The sequence below is a fragment of the Dermacentor silvarum genome, chromosome 7 (assembly GCF_013339745.2).
Source record: "Dermacentor silvarum isolate Dsil-2018 chromosome 7, BIME_Dsil_1.4, whole genome shotgun sequence".
Lineage (NCBI taxonomy): Eukaryota > Metazoa > Arthropoda > Arachnida > Ixodida > Ixodidae > Dermacentor > Dermacentor silvarum.
In genome coordinates this window covers 163,774,976-163,789,670 of record NC_051160.1, presented here as the reverse complement: position 1 = coordinate 163,789,670, position 14,695 = coordinate 163,774,976, and the positions used below count along the sequence as shown (strand labels likewise).

General features: G+C 47.0%; 1 protein-coding gene across 13 annotated transcripts in view; it reads right to left on the bottom strand.

Moving 5' to 3' along the window:
* Positions 1-14,695, bottom strand: part of LOC119458646 (ribosome-binding protein 1-like) — a 171,560-nt gene that overhangs the window by 52,660 nt on the left and 104,205 nt on the right. For 7 of the 13 annotated variants that reach the window (XR_007468092.1, XM_049671344.1, XM_049671345.1 and 4 more), the window contains exons 16-17: positions 12,926-13,042; positions 9,723-9,818 (exon numbers count right to left, since the gene is read on the bottom strand). Coding sequence is in view for 12 of the 13 variants with exons in the window: in XM_049671344.1 (XP_049527301.1) it covers positions 9,723-9,818; positions 12,926-13,042 (213 nt within the window). In the remaining variant the exon portion in view is untranslated. The remainder of the gene's footprint in view (positions 1-9,722; positions 9,819-12,925; positions 13,043-14,695) is intronic. The other 6 variants (XM_049671342.1, XM_049671346.1, XM_049671347.1 and 3 more) reach the window with 3 other exon arrangements.

The window sequence follows — 14,695 nt, the reverse complement described above, 5'->3', positions numbered from 1 at the left end:
CTAGACTCCCCTGCAATGCGACTGCACAGATGACTCACTCAGATCGAAGCATGGCAGGACCATGCCAACCAAAATGTTAAGCTTTCTTACAGACATAACATTTTTGATTGACTTTCGTTTTATGTTTGTGTGTGTGTTAAATAGGTGAAAACTCTCTTAGCACTAGAAAAAAAAATAGTAAGCATTGGTGTGCCCTAATAATGTATACCATGAACCAGTTTCAGTTTGAATACCAAGGAGTTCAGTCTTTGGACCCTTCACAATGTACAGTTAAACCTCGATATAACAAAGTTGCTAAAATCAACGTTATATTGAAATTCGACCTTTTATACCGATAAGTACAGTCGCCGATAGATTTTTCTTACACGGAAGAGGCTGCAAAATTTGCTAACTTGTCGGGCAATAGTAAAAAGGGATGGGCGAATATTCGGTGTTGTCGAATATTCGATCAAATTATTCTCTATTCGTTATTCGCTTCGAATCGAATTCAGGTATTCTATATTTTCGAATTATTTGGCACTCCCGAGTAGGCAGCCAGAAGCCACGGACGGCCGGTACAAAAACATCTCGAAGGCTATGCTTTACGTCATGGCTGCCATACATCAACTGTAAATCTCGAAGGCTATACGTTTTTTAAAGCATTAAAGAGCCGGAAATGTGTGACGCAAAACAGCAGAAACGACGCTAGCGTACAACCGAAACGAGGCAGGGGAGTCCGCATTGCCATAGTCATCAGCGTAAATCGTACGTGAATGACAGCAACAGAGGAACGCTTCGAGCATATTTGTGCCTTTATTGCGTTTACCACCGCGCATAACAACGCGTCGGCCGTCATCCATGATCGCAGCGATAGCAGCCACGGTTTCTTCCGCAGCGGTTGCGGCAAAAAGTAGTTTCATTTTGCCGCTCCATACACACATCGGCTGCGTGTCTAAAAAGCTGCATAAAAGCTGCGACCGCAATTTCGTCTACAGTTGTTCCAGCGAACGGTAGTTTCGTTCTGACTCGGTGCGTGCGTTGGCTTAAGCACCGCAAAGTTGCCGTTCATAATAGCGTCGATAGTGGCCGAGGTTTCCTCTGCAGCGGGTGCGACAAACAGTTGCTTCGGTTCGACTCGGAGCAAAGCTGTCGAGGACGAAGAGCACCGACTACATCATGATGGACGTGCGATCTGTTGGCGATCAGCTTACTGCGGAAAAAATAATCGGGATGTGCGCGCGGTAGTGCAAACCGTGTCGCAAATGACGGCGCGCGCCACGGCCATGCTGTCAAGGAAGTCACGAGGCCTCAATCGCCGCTGCGAGAGCCAAACAGTCACGAGATGACGAGAATTGCAGCTTCTGCACTGCTATTGTGCAAAATAGCAAAAGGATTTGCTCATCCATTCAACTATAAAAGCGTGTTAACATAGTAAGTATTTGCTTATTGTTTTCTGTATACCCTGGCATTCGGTTAATTCGAACATTTTTTTTTTCCGTCCCGTGAAATTCGAATTAGGTTTTACTGTAATATGTGACATATACTATTTGAACTATTCAATTTGAAATTATTCGACCAAATCACTATTCACTTCGAATTCGCTTCGAACCTCAAAATCACTATTCACCCATCCCTAGTAAAAAGCTCATTCGAACGAAGAAAATATTAATTTTGTTCAATTCGACAGAAGATACAGTTTCATGCCATGTTGACGATATCTACACATCGGCGGTATGACGTGAAGCCAGCCATGCTTTCCCGTCCACTCCGCCCCTGCGGCTGTGGACATACTGTTGCCCACTGTGGGATGACGCTATCATAAAATGTGCCAACAGCGGTAGCAAATGCTTCATCTGCCTCACTTCAAAGCATCTCGAGATTATGCAACCTCCAGTACTAAACGCGCGGGAAGACAGTGCACACACAGGCACGCCCACACTTGGCACGCGCGACAGACAACCTCTAAAACAGGGCGCGCAGACTGCTTCAGCGCACAGCTGCACTGACCGTGCTAGAAAAGGAGACTCGCCTCAACCTGCCTCCCACCCTTCACTGGCACAGGAAGATGGCGCTCATCAAGCCACCATCCTTCTCGGCTGACCCTCACACACTGACTCGCACTTACAGCACACAGTGCATGGAGCATGATGGAATCTTATTGCACTTGGACTTTATAAGGAACATGACACTGCTCCAGTTTGATGGTTGCTCTTGGTCATGCGATTTCAGAGGTGCGTTCGCAAGCAGCAACTTGTAACCATTGTTTGTGACCATCTGCATCTATGAAAGTTTCCATTTATTGTCTCGGTATTCCTTCACGACGGCACTGAAATTTCGTTACCGTATAGACTCGTGTAAGGGCTGCACCCATGTAAGGGCTACACCCCCAACTTGACCCAAAATTTGGGAAAAAAAGTTAAAGCGAAGCAGCGATCACGTTTGGTGCCCCGATGCCGCGCGCATGCATCAGTGAATTTTTGCGCGCTGTGTACTTTCGCGTGCCTTTACTAGATGGCGAGAGTCATCTAGTAGCAGCCCTTAGATGGGTCCCATGCAAGGGACCTCGTCATAATTGCGGAAAAAAAAAAGCGCAGCCCTTACACGAGTCTATATGGCATATACTGAAATCGTGTATCAACAGTTGGTTATATTAAGGTTCTTAATACATGGTGTTTTATAAACAAGAAGTTATAAAAAAGTGAAATACTTCATTATATTGAGATTTAACTGTACATTTCGACGAATAAATAAGCTAGGCTCAAGTTAATTCCCTAAATTCATTAGATTCCCAACATCGTGGCACTAGTGTGGGAACTTCAAGGCACTGTCGCCACTCGTCTTTCTCTTGTCACAGTAAGGGTTGCCTGCTTTGTGGGGACACGCGACTCTCACGCGTCTCCTGTAATCCAGCTTCACCGCGTGGCTAAGTGCCAGCGGCGGTCGTGGTGGTTGCGGCGCATTGCGAGAGGTGGCGCGAGTGTCGCGATGCTAATGCCACCGAACGGCGGGGTGACTTGGGAGAAAAAGGTCAAAGGCGCTTCCTCTTGGGCTTGGGATCGGCGGCCAACACGTACGAACGCTTCGCGCGTGCGCCGGCCCGCTTCGCGCGACCGTCACGCGAGGCTAAGAGCAGGACACTGGTATGGACGAACACGGATCGTTCGAACGCGCCACCGCTCGCCTGACCATACACGTGAACGACTAGGCGATGGTGTCACAGCATGGGGCGAACGTATTCGCTCGCTATCGGGTCGCGGTGAGTCGGACTTCCTTGATTTGTCGCGCACCCGTGTGAATGTTCTATTGGTTGTAATTCGGCTAGTGTGTATTAGTGTATCAAAGGTGCAATAAATGCCCTTTTGATTGTTTACACTACTGTGTCGTCGTTCCTTTGTCCCAAGAGCATGTGTGAGACCCCACAGCTTATATATTTTAGAAGCACCATTTACTAACACAGCTCTCCTTAAACTCATATGCAAGTCGTTCTTGCATTCAAAAATTTCGGCTTCTGTTTGCGAAATGTCTTTTGAACATAGTTAACCTCACTTTTTTGGCTGAATTTACTACCTGGCCAGACAATGTGACATCAAACCACCGAGTTCAAACAGCTGCTCGCACCAATAGATGTCCTACAACAGTTTGACCACTCTGATCACTATCAGGTTAATCCAAACTGCACTAAGAATGTACAGCTCCCCGAAGTGGAGTCCGTCTTACGCTACGAGTAGTACAGCAGCTACAGCAAAGTTGCATAACGACATGCTACAATGTGCTTTGTATCCTTGAATGCCTGATCATCAAATGCAATTAGAAGCCAAAACTCCCCAAAGTTTCATACTAGGATTGCGAAAAAGTAATCCCCTGTTCCAATTGTTCAGTCATTAGGGAATCACGTATGGCACAGGGATTTCTCTACAATTTCTATATGTCAAGTACCAAGTTGTTCAGGTTAAATGTTTCAAAATGTCATCCACCGGAGGGTAGCACGAAGCTAGAGAGGAAACCCACGGTAGCCTCTTATGGCATCTTCGGATAGTCTCTGTGATCCTCCGAATCCAGAGGCACTCTGGATCCAAGTACAAGATATCTTGCGCCAATTGAACAGCCGGCTACTTTTAGGAGCAGTGAGAGGGAAGGAAGCAAAAGCTGAAGTGAACCGCTGGAAACGGAGCCCGTGCCACAGCCTATAACAATCGTCTCTGCAAACGAAGCGAGAGTCCTCCATATGCAAGCGCGCAACTGCGGAAAAGGGCGGGGCTCATCTGACTGGCAAAGCAACCAGATTTCTCCGCTGCTCAGACGGCCATACTGGGATTGCCTACTTCAATTTAAAGTCGGGCAATCGGAAACAACAGTCCAAGTGTAGCGGGAGTGCCTTTATAGACCATACGGACAAGATTGGCCTTGCTCGAAAAAAAAAAACGTCCGAAATGCTATCAGAAAGCAAGCATTGCAGCTGAACTTTTTGATATATTGGCCACCCCAAAAAGGCATCTACGTTCCAGGAAAAATATTTCCTTTGTAGCTTTGTGCAGCAATGGACAGATGACATCTTTTTTTCCTTCTCATGAAAACTTTCCCACGTTTATGCAGAAAGAGCATGTCCTCATGACTGCAACAGCACGACAGGACAGGGACTAAGAAAGGACACCAGATAGTGCTGACTATCAACCAAAGTTTACTTCAGGAAAACAAACAGAATTTAAAGAATACAGAGAAACCTCGATTGACAATGATTGACACCACCAGTCAGTCACTGATGCGTAGTCTTCTTCAGCCCCCCAGCTCGTGTTCCTCTTCCTCGTCATGTAGCAATATTGTGCAGAGCCATGTAACAATATTATGAACACCACATTAAAAAACTTTTCAGAAATATCCTGCTGACAGCTTATAGTTTCAATGTAAACATATTTCAGTACTATGAACTTCAGAATATCGAACTTCTCAGAATAACGAGTGTTATTGAGTGTCCGTGTGATGTTAAGACTGGGGATTCGTAGATTTCTACGTATCCTTCATGGCAGCCAAAACGGTAGGCTAGCAGACGACAAGGCACAGAAGGCAGACACCGCAGCACATAGGTTGAGAAAACATGAGATAGCGCCCAAGAAAAGTAAGAGTGAGAGATTTTTTTTTCTTACAGCGGAGGCGACGGCACATCAGGTTTTGCGAGCGCATACTCCACCCAGACAAAAGTCACCTAGCAAGGCTAGCAACCTAGCCTCTTCCTACTTTCTCCGGCCGAATCAGCAATGCGTGCGGAGAAATGTAACCTCCGTGCTAGAAGGCATGCCACACGGTCGCACTTTGGAATAGTTCAGGTGCCCACGTCGAGCGAGACAGTGTGGTGTCCATGGCAAGGAATGTGAAAACAAACAAGAAACATTGCGATTTGGAGGCAACATGGAGCTTCCTTTTTGTCAGTAGTTTTCACGGCATCAGCGTTTGTTTTGCGTACTATAGGATGCTTCAGTGGTGCGTGCTGGTGGAGCCTACGGAAAATAGCAACAGCGCGGGCCGAGGGCGAACAGCAACGTTTTCGTGGATAGTTCTTATGGTGACAACTTATGAACTGATGGGGGAATGGTTAATTTTGGGGCTTTCACTAAAACCTTTCAGAATAGAAAACAATTTGCCTTAAACTTCTCACCATACATACACAAGAGATCCGTATCAAAAAATTGCCCTTCAAGTTAAATCTCGATAGAGGTCATTTATCTGCTTGGTGCCTAGCGATACAAGTGTTGATATTTTATCGTTATTGGTTTTATATTTTCTCTTCTGCTGCTGTTACTTGCATTTTCGTGTTTTTTTGTTGGTTTCCCCCCCTTCCCCATTTAAATCTCATGTCGCCTTCGACGGCTGTGCATGTTATGGCACGTACACACTAGTGGCGAAACGCGCGCAGCGCGCCGCCGATGGCAAGACGCGTGCCGCAAAAGCACCCGCGAAACGGGTTTTTCTTGCCACGGCAGGGATCGCTCCTGGACCGATTTTTTGTGGTTTGCCGCGTGCCACGGATGAAGGAGACCAATGAGAGCGGCCCGCTTCCGTGACGTGCGTGCGGGGAACTGGTGTCATGCGGACCCGCCCGACCACTCGTTTCGTACTCGCGTCCGGTGTAAGCCGAAAACTCGTTTCGCACTATCGTTTGCACGCGTCTGCTCCCGACGGAGCTGATGGATAGTTCGAGAAAGAGAGAGGAGTCTATGCTGTCACGTGACTGCCACAGTGGCGCACCGCCGGTTGGTGTGGCCGCTCTGCCGCAGCTGCGTTTTGCCGGCGGCGGCGCACCGCACACGCTTTGCCGCTAGTGTGTAAGTGCCAATAAACTTGAAGGGTGCTTCTTGACAGGGATCTTTGTGTATTCCGAGGGGGGTTAAGAGCATGCAACTTATTTTTTAAGTACTATTTGTCTTCCTGAAATAAACTTGAGTCGATAGTCAGCACCATGTGGCATCTCAGTCATGTGCCAATACCAACTAGCCCGATTTTCCGTCCTGCTGTTTGGCCACCTGTGCTCTGTTTTAGCTAAGAGTGAGTGCCACTGTGCAGGTGGTGCTTTCAGCAAAGTGCATGCGTGAGCAGGCAAGCATGAAGACAACTGCTGCGGCAACCAGCAGATGGTGTGAATAATCCCCTTCAGGCATTGCATTTACAACTGCACACGCAGACATGGGTGTGTTCCAATTCTGGCCAGCATCGGAGACAGTCTACACTGACAGCTAAGAAGACAGTTTCCCGCATCTGGAACCGTCTGGAAGACATCACATGCCACCTCGCGCTGACTAGAAAAAGCCAAGAAAAGCATATGTATTTTCTCTGTATTTTAACTGTTTGTCAGTGCAAACGTATGGAAAACACAACGTAGCCTACATTTAGCATTAAGAAAATGTGACAATGTTTTCCTGTAAGCAGACGACCTTCCCGTTGAATTTTCAAGCCAGCTGCCATTCTGTTTGGACAGCAGCCTGTATCATTCTTGACTTTGTCTTCGGGAAGCTGTCTTCTTTGACGATTTTGTCAGAATTAGGATGGCAGCTGCTCCCTTAGCAGTCTACGGCGAGTATTAGAACACAGCCCTTTTTTATAAAGGCAAAAGCACCGTGACAGTAAAATTTAGAACATGTCAAAGTACATCTTGAAGCACATCTGATTGAACATGTGCTGGAAGTTTGAATAACACATGTAAAGTCCTTTAGCAAAATGAGCTGCAAGGTGGGTGTTTCCTCAAAGTGTCACTATGTCGAGTAGCATGTTCACTTCCTGTCAATGTTTTTGACGTCTAACATTGGGCATATATTCCAACTGGCTGGATAGGTGTTCTAAAGTATGCTAGACATGAAACAGCCAATGTTTTAATCTCCGACGTTTTGTTGAGAATTCTAGCATGGAGAACACATTCTGTAAGCTTCAGAAAACTCGCTAAATAATGGAAAGTTCTAAATCTATTATGCTTCTGTATACTTTTAGTGATTCTGAAGATGCAAGAAATGTAGTTAAACTAAATTTTCAATGTCAAAATATCATTCGCATCCGAAGGCAACAGCGCACAAGCTGTTTCTCAATGGTGGGCTTCACTCATACCAGTTATAGAACTGCTGCAAATTCCATGTTTCAGAAACTAAACATGGTGACTCGTGAAAAGCACGGCTGTCTGCACATTGTTGCGTCGCTTACGGAAAACAAAGCTAACAGCTTTATGGCAGCTTCTTTAACAGGTATTGCCATGAGCAAAAGTAGAAGAAAGTGGATCTACGAACACGGTGTAAGAAAAACCAAAATAAACAGCATTCTTAATTAGCATCTTTTTTTGTCCCAGTCAGATTGGCCATTTGAGTACAATTTCTCAAGTGACAGAATGTAGAAGCAATCACTCAGTTCAAGCTTAGCTGGTGCTTGCTAAGAGCCACAACATGCCAAAACATGGAACCAAGGTGAAACACCGATGACAACAATGACAGAAGTGGCATGCTTTTTTTTTTTTTTTTTCCTGTCCGACACGCTTTGTGGTTCTGGCAGCAGTTATATCCTATCATTTACTTGTGACATGCACGTCAGATAAACCACCTGGACTGATACTTGGAGCATACATGGAACGCAAAGCGGAGCTCTGCAACTGGTACAAGTGAACAAATGTAGCTATTCAAGGCGTCCCCCTACTGTTGAGCGAAGGCAATTTTACTTAAACAGAGAGTGTGAGCCCCCCACCTCAATATCTGCCACATCTGTGTCACCTCCTTCAAAGTTGTCTGTTTTTCGTCTTACCAACATTTACACAGAATGCCCATGCAGTTATTTTACAGCAAAGCTTCTTAAGCCAGCCGTGGTTCGTATCAAGAAATTATCATGAAATAAAAGAGAATAAACTTTCTTGCCGAGGCAGGATTAGAACCCACGTACCCCCGGTCCCAAGGCGAGCGTCGTAACCACTAGGCTATACAGCCACGCTTGCAGAACATGCATTTATGCGAACCATATGATTGCGTTCAAGTGTCGTCGTCTTCGTCCCCAGCTGGCGCGTTCATACACGCGTGCTCTGCGAGGTGAAGAGGTTTTCTGTGCTATGAGAGCGCGAGAGAGAGAGAGACGCATTCCTGGAGCGGGTCTGCTAGAATGCTTTGTCGGCATCGCAACGCGATGTCGGTGTTGCAAGCTGCGCTTTGCAACGCGCAGTGACGTCTGTAAGTCCGAGACGTGCGAAAATAAATTACCATCATCGTGAGTAATACGATTAAAAGTTCTTGCGCACTTCCGGAAAATGCTGGGCTACGATCACCCAGCTCTGCTGTTTCAAGCGTTGCGCGGCCGAGTGCAAGTCTTTTTTTCTAGAGAAACCTCTGTCTCTTGCTTGTGCTACTATTCTATGCATTAAAAATAACCCCTCCCAATGGCATTCATCCTATTCATTTAAATCGCTTCATTACACTTCGAGTTGCTTTTCTGCTTTCAAAGTGTGAAGCTGTGTTCTGGTCACTTCAAATTAACTGCAATGTATGCCTATTGCGACTGTCCATACTCCTGCTGGCGTATGTAATCTGTTCAGGCACTCCAATCAACACTTCAGTTCTACCGTTTCTGCAAATGTATTGCAGTTTACTGAATACTAAGTTAGCGGAGAAGTCTGTGCGAGCAGCCGTGTTGGTGGTGCATCCTGCGGCCCGAAGTTTAAACATAAAGGACACAGAGCTATTATTGAAGCAACATTCTACTTAGGAGCTGGTTTAAGGAGTTGGCAGTGACATAATCGCTAACATATTTTTTTGCTTTGTAGAGAACACCTATGTAACAGAATCATTGCTAACGTGCTGCGGATGGACGCAGTGTCACAAGATCGCTACTGCAGTACAAGCCTGGTGGAATCCGTAAATGGGAATACATTTACGGAGAAGCTAAAACTCTCCATTTGTTTTGTCCCTTATGGTTCTAGAAAAAACAAGAAAGAGAAAAGCTCATTTGTCCCTTATGGTTCTAGAAAAAACAAGAAAGAGAAAAGCTCATCAGTGACAATGAGAAAGGCCTCGAGAGACATGCAGATGTTGGCCAGTCGATTTCCCACCGTATGTGCAAGACGCGACTGCCCAGTGTGTGCGCCCCCGTATCCTTATAGCACAGCCTCCTGCTCGTCCATGCGATGCCAACCAGCAGCCGAGAGGCGACATCCACAAGTGCCAGGCAGCCCCGCATCCAAGTGCCGTCCACTGCTGCTTTATCCCCCACCCCAGGCACGCAAGGTCACTGACCCTTGACAGCGGGCGTACTACCTCGTTCACTATGCTGGGCAATGTCCGCTCTATGCAGGAGAAGGCAAACTGCACGCCACATACCTCGGACGTCGTCTGCGCACAGAGAAGACCAGAAGGCACACACACACGCTCAGGGGCACTGCACACTTTAAAACTCTGAGAGATGTTACAAATGGAGCCAAAATATACTAAATGTTCAGTCAGCAAGAAGAATAACGGGCAGAAAGGTTCAAATTTAAGTTGCCTGGTGTATTGTTGGTAACTTGGAAACAGAGTGAAACAACAACAACAAGGTGCACAACTGTTACTACGATAGGAATTACATGGACACTCCAGGCGGATTTCTTCCATGAGCGCCCCCGCGAGGTTTCGTATGAAGTCCAAGTGCAATAAGATCGGGACCGCAGGCGGTATGCTGTAGGTGCGAGGGAAAGCATGTGAGGGTGAGCCAAGAGGGATGGTGACTTGGTGAAGCGGCGTCTTCTCACGCACACAAGGGAGGAAGACAGGGAGGGTGTGCGCCATCTTTTCACGCATCCACGAAGGAGAGTGGGGAGGTGTGCGCATGCTAGGAAAGGGAGTCAGGGTAGCGCACAGCTCCACTTCTACACCGGCCGGAGCTATGCGCGTCCTATCTTGGAGGTAATCCAAGCTGGGTTCGAAGGCTAGCCGACCCGAAATAGCCGTTGGCTTTGCACGCGCTGTGTTCTCGAGCGCCCACGTCGCATTGAAGCAAGAGGCAGCACAAGGGGGAATTTGCTCGCCGCTGCTGCCGCTCATCACACGTTTTGACAGCGAGTACACACGGTCATCGCCATGTGGGAATTGCACACACACACACACACACACACACACACACACACACACACACACACACACACACACACACACACACACACACACACACACACACACACACAGTGCCGGAACGCTGCAATTGGCAGAACGACGCCAAGTTGGCTGGGGCCACCTCTGTCAGTAGAAGGTTCGTCCAGGTCGATAGGACCAATCGAAATGATAACGCGATGCGGACCGAAGGGATGGCAATAGAAGCAATGGATTTTTGAGTGCAAAGTAAAGGGCAAAGTGTAAAGAGCGAAGATAGGCCCAATTAGCTGCTAACAGGCATGCAGATCGTGTTGGATAACACGGTGACAGCTGTCAACACGTTATTAACGGCACATCACTTCAACCCACTTTGACGACACGTCACTTCCACAGCTGTTGATCACTGATGAGCCACGGGCACGAACATATTAGCAGCAAGCATCCCACGATGGCTTGCGAGCCCTGTTACCACATCGGCCAGTGGCGAATTTCTGTCATGGCCACACTGCCTCGGCCATTAGGCCTAATCGGCACTGCTTTATCAGGTATTGGCAACTAAAGTTACTGTTTGGCGCCGAATCCACACAGATCTATTCGCAGCAGACGTGCACCACTTGGAAAGCCAACAAACGGCCTCGCAAACAAAAGCAAGAGACTGCCGCCGCGGCCGCATTTCGATAGAGGCGAAATGCAAAAACGCCCGTGTGCTTTGCGTTGTAGTGCACGTTAAAGAACCCCAGGTGGTCAAAATTATTTCGGAGCCCTCCACTACGGCGTGCCTCATAATCAGAACTGGTTTTGGCACGTAAAACCCCAGAAAGAAAGCAAGAGACTGCAGATTGATGAGGAGGAGTGGAGGAGGGGGAGAGATGGGTGGCAAGTGTTGCGCAATCTTGCCATGACCCTCCAGATTTCAAATTCTTTGAGAGGTGGCAAATCGCACCGAACTTGACAATGAAAAGGTGCGGACAGCGCCTGCTCATTACAGTCGCGTTACGGAGCAGTGATCAAGTCATGTGTTGCGTGGTTCTTTCGTCTGTCACTCAGATTGGCTTTACAAAAACCAACTGCTGTAAAGTTGGTTTAGTCCTAAAAACTGAAAAACTTGTGTACAATACTTTTATGATTGCCAAAAAACACACGTCCATTATTAAACTGAGAACCTCATTGGTATTCAGTACAACAGAACGCCGCTAATTTTTTAGTTTCAGAGAAAGATAAGTGCTTGATTCTATTCAACATAAATTCTATTGATAGAAAGACATTTTCCACACCTTCATATACTAGAAGTGAGCTGTAATCAGTGGTGGCATACTAATTTGGTGTTCCCTTTTTTGAAGGAGTAGACCGTACTGTACAATGTCTTGACAGCTTGCCTGATTCTTGCTATGCAATGCTAAGAGACTTACGAGCATGTGCAGCACCTTATTTTATTGCCCAAAATTTTTAATCAATAAATTTTGTGAAACATTCTGATATTCGATACAACAATCGGTTTTATTTTCTTGATCCGATCCGATATTCAATTCGAAATGTAATATTCAGTATTCACACACCTCTAGCATTTATGTATGTGTACAATATTAGAGCTGTGAGTGTCAGTGCTACTCATGGCCATAACGGCGGATTTAGAACAAATTTTCAACTGCAGGCAAGAAATTTAGTGACAACTACTAAAAACTGTTTTATCCCTAAAGGAGTTGACTTAATAAAAGTTTCACAAACTTCCTTCTGTAAGGTCTGATCTATAGTTGCAGCAAGAATCATCTACACCACTGGCAAACTGAAATTTGTGTGAAAATTATAAAGTTTTCATTAAAAAAAATTAAACTATGGGGTTTTACGTGCCAAAACCACGATTTGATTATGAGGCACGCCGTAGTGGGGGGGGGACTCCGGAAATTTGGATCACCTGGGGTTCTTTAACGTGCACCTAAATGCAAGTACAAAGGCGTTTTCGCATTTCGCCCCCACCGAAATGCAGCCGCCGTGGCCAGGATTCGATCCCGCGACCTCGTGCTCAGCAGCCCAAAACCATACCCACTGAGCAACCACGGCGGGTTACAGTTTTCATACTTCACTGCAATAGGTCGAATTGCTTATAAAAAGAATGTAGGAAGCCAAAGCTTTGTTTCAAGCCTTTTCGCATTCCACCCCTATTGGAATGCAGCAAGCACGGCCAGAATGTAGGGGTGCAAGAGCCAAAGAGCGCCAAGCAAGTGGTCCATGCATAAACGAATTGCTACTGGCAGATGTGATGCGGCTGTAAAATGACTTAAATATAAGTTGAACCAGAATCAGTGGCCAGAACTCCAGTTTAAAGCTCAAACCAGTCAATCAGTTGTGGCCCTGACAAAGTCTGCCGCACCCACCTCCTGGAGTCCATGCAGTTGCCGCAGGTCTGCTTCAAGGGCTGCGCAGCGTTCCTCCAGCTGTCGCTCCCTCTCCGTCGGACCAGTGCTCTTCTGCTGTGATGCCTCAGCCTGGGCCTGCGCAATGCAAGGGCCATCGGAAATCATTCAAGGCCCACTGAGGGCCGACAAGTATGCTGGCAGCATTGTGAACTACATCATCAAGGTGCTCAGATAGATAAGCACAGACTCTGAATGATTAGTTTGATGTGTGTTTAACTTACCAATGTCATTTCTGCAACCCAGCCAAATGCTACGCAGCACATGTATCCCTATTAAAAGTGTCAAGTTCCACCTTCCACATCATTAAAGATATGCACCAGAGGAACAGATTAGGAATTTCAATTGAGTTACTTTTGCTGTGTCTGCTACACAAATTAATTCAATAAAAATTGTCTGTTTACAAAATTATTATCCATCATCATTTTGCTTATTATTTCCGATTCACCACCTTAGTGGGCACAATTTTACATGATGCAGCTCCTTAATGTGACATGGAGGCTTTCCCACACAGCTAACTTGCGCTAACCAAGATGGCAGCGTTCAAGCTAGTAGCACTGTTAAACCTGATGTGCGTTTGCAAATCTTGGATGGTGCGAGGGGGGAAAGGCAGCAGGAATGGTGTTAGCAGCCCACATGTTGACACCTTAATAACAATTTTAACTCGAGGTCCACCATCGTGGTTAGGTCAAACTAGGCGTGTCGGAAAGCCTTCTTACGAAATTTCGTATATCCCCTTATACCCCCGTGGTGTAGGCACTGTGGGAATGGCGCACTGCCAAGTAACTTGGACGCCGCCGCGCAGCATGCCGAGCGGCCGATTTCGACTGGTTGTTGCTACAATGAGTCGCTCGGCGCCCACTTGGGGTCGCAGTACCCGTGCCCACAAGGACAATTAAAAAGAATAGAAAATGAAGCCTTTCCAAGGTTGCCCACGTGATGCGGATGCTCAAGTAGTTTGCATGGAGCCTGTGTAAATGGCCATTGAGGTCAGCCCATGCCACTCAACCCTTTCAGTGTCACCGACGTAACGGTACATTTTCACTTTTCTGTCCTGCCATGTTAGTGATATCAGAAACGTGAGGACCATAGCAAGAGAGCATTTGCCGTTATCTGTATAATTTTTTTCCCTTCTACACAACCAAAAATAACCCGTTGTACAGTATAGACCACTTATAACGTAACCACTTATAGTGTAGGTAGGACCAGATATAGTAGTACGGTCTTTTCAGACTCCCGTTAATTTTCCCATAGCACTCGATGTATACCGGTTATAATGCGGCTTCCCCGGGAAAATCTCGCCAACAAGGGCGGTAGCGAGCACGCTTCTCAACGAGGTGCGCCCACCGATAGGAGAGGAGATCAACGAGGGCGATGCGGAGGAGGAGCATGAGACGTGGAGCACGAGTCGAAGGGCGATAAAATCGTCACCGCACGCCGTATGTGCGAGTGAAAGCATGCAGGGGACACGCGCCTTCACGGAGAGCGAACACACAGCGGAGAGCAAACGTGACTTCCGTCGCGTGAAAGGCGGTGGGGGTATGGGAGGGAGGAAGGGAGGGGGGGGGGGGGGCGACACTGTGCTGCGGCACCGAATGCGTAGTATCTTGCAACCGGGCGCAAGGGCAACTGCCGATGCAATCTCACGCGAAAGGAGCAAAGCAGGAAGGCAGCACGAGAGGGAGGGAGGGGGAGGTGGCTTCTACTCTGCCAACAAATGCGGTCGTGCCT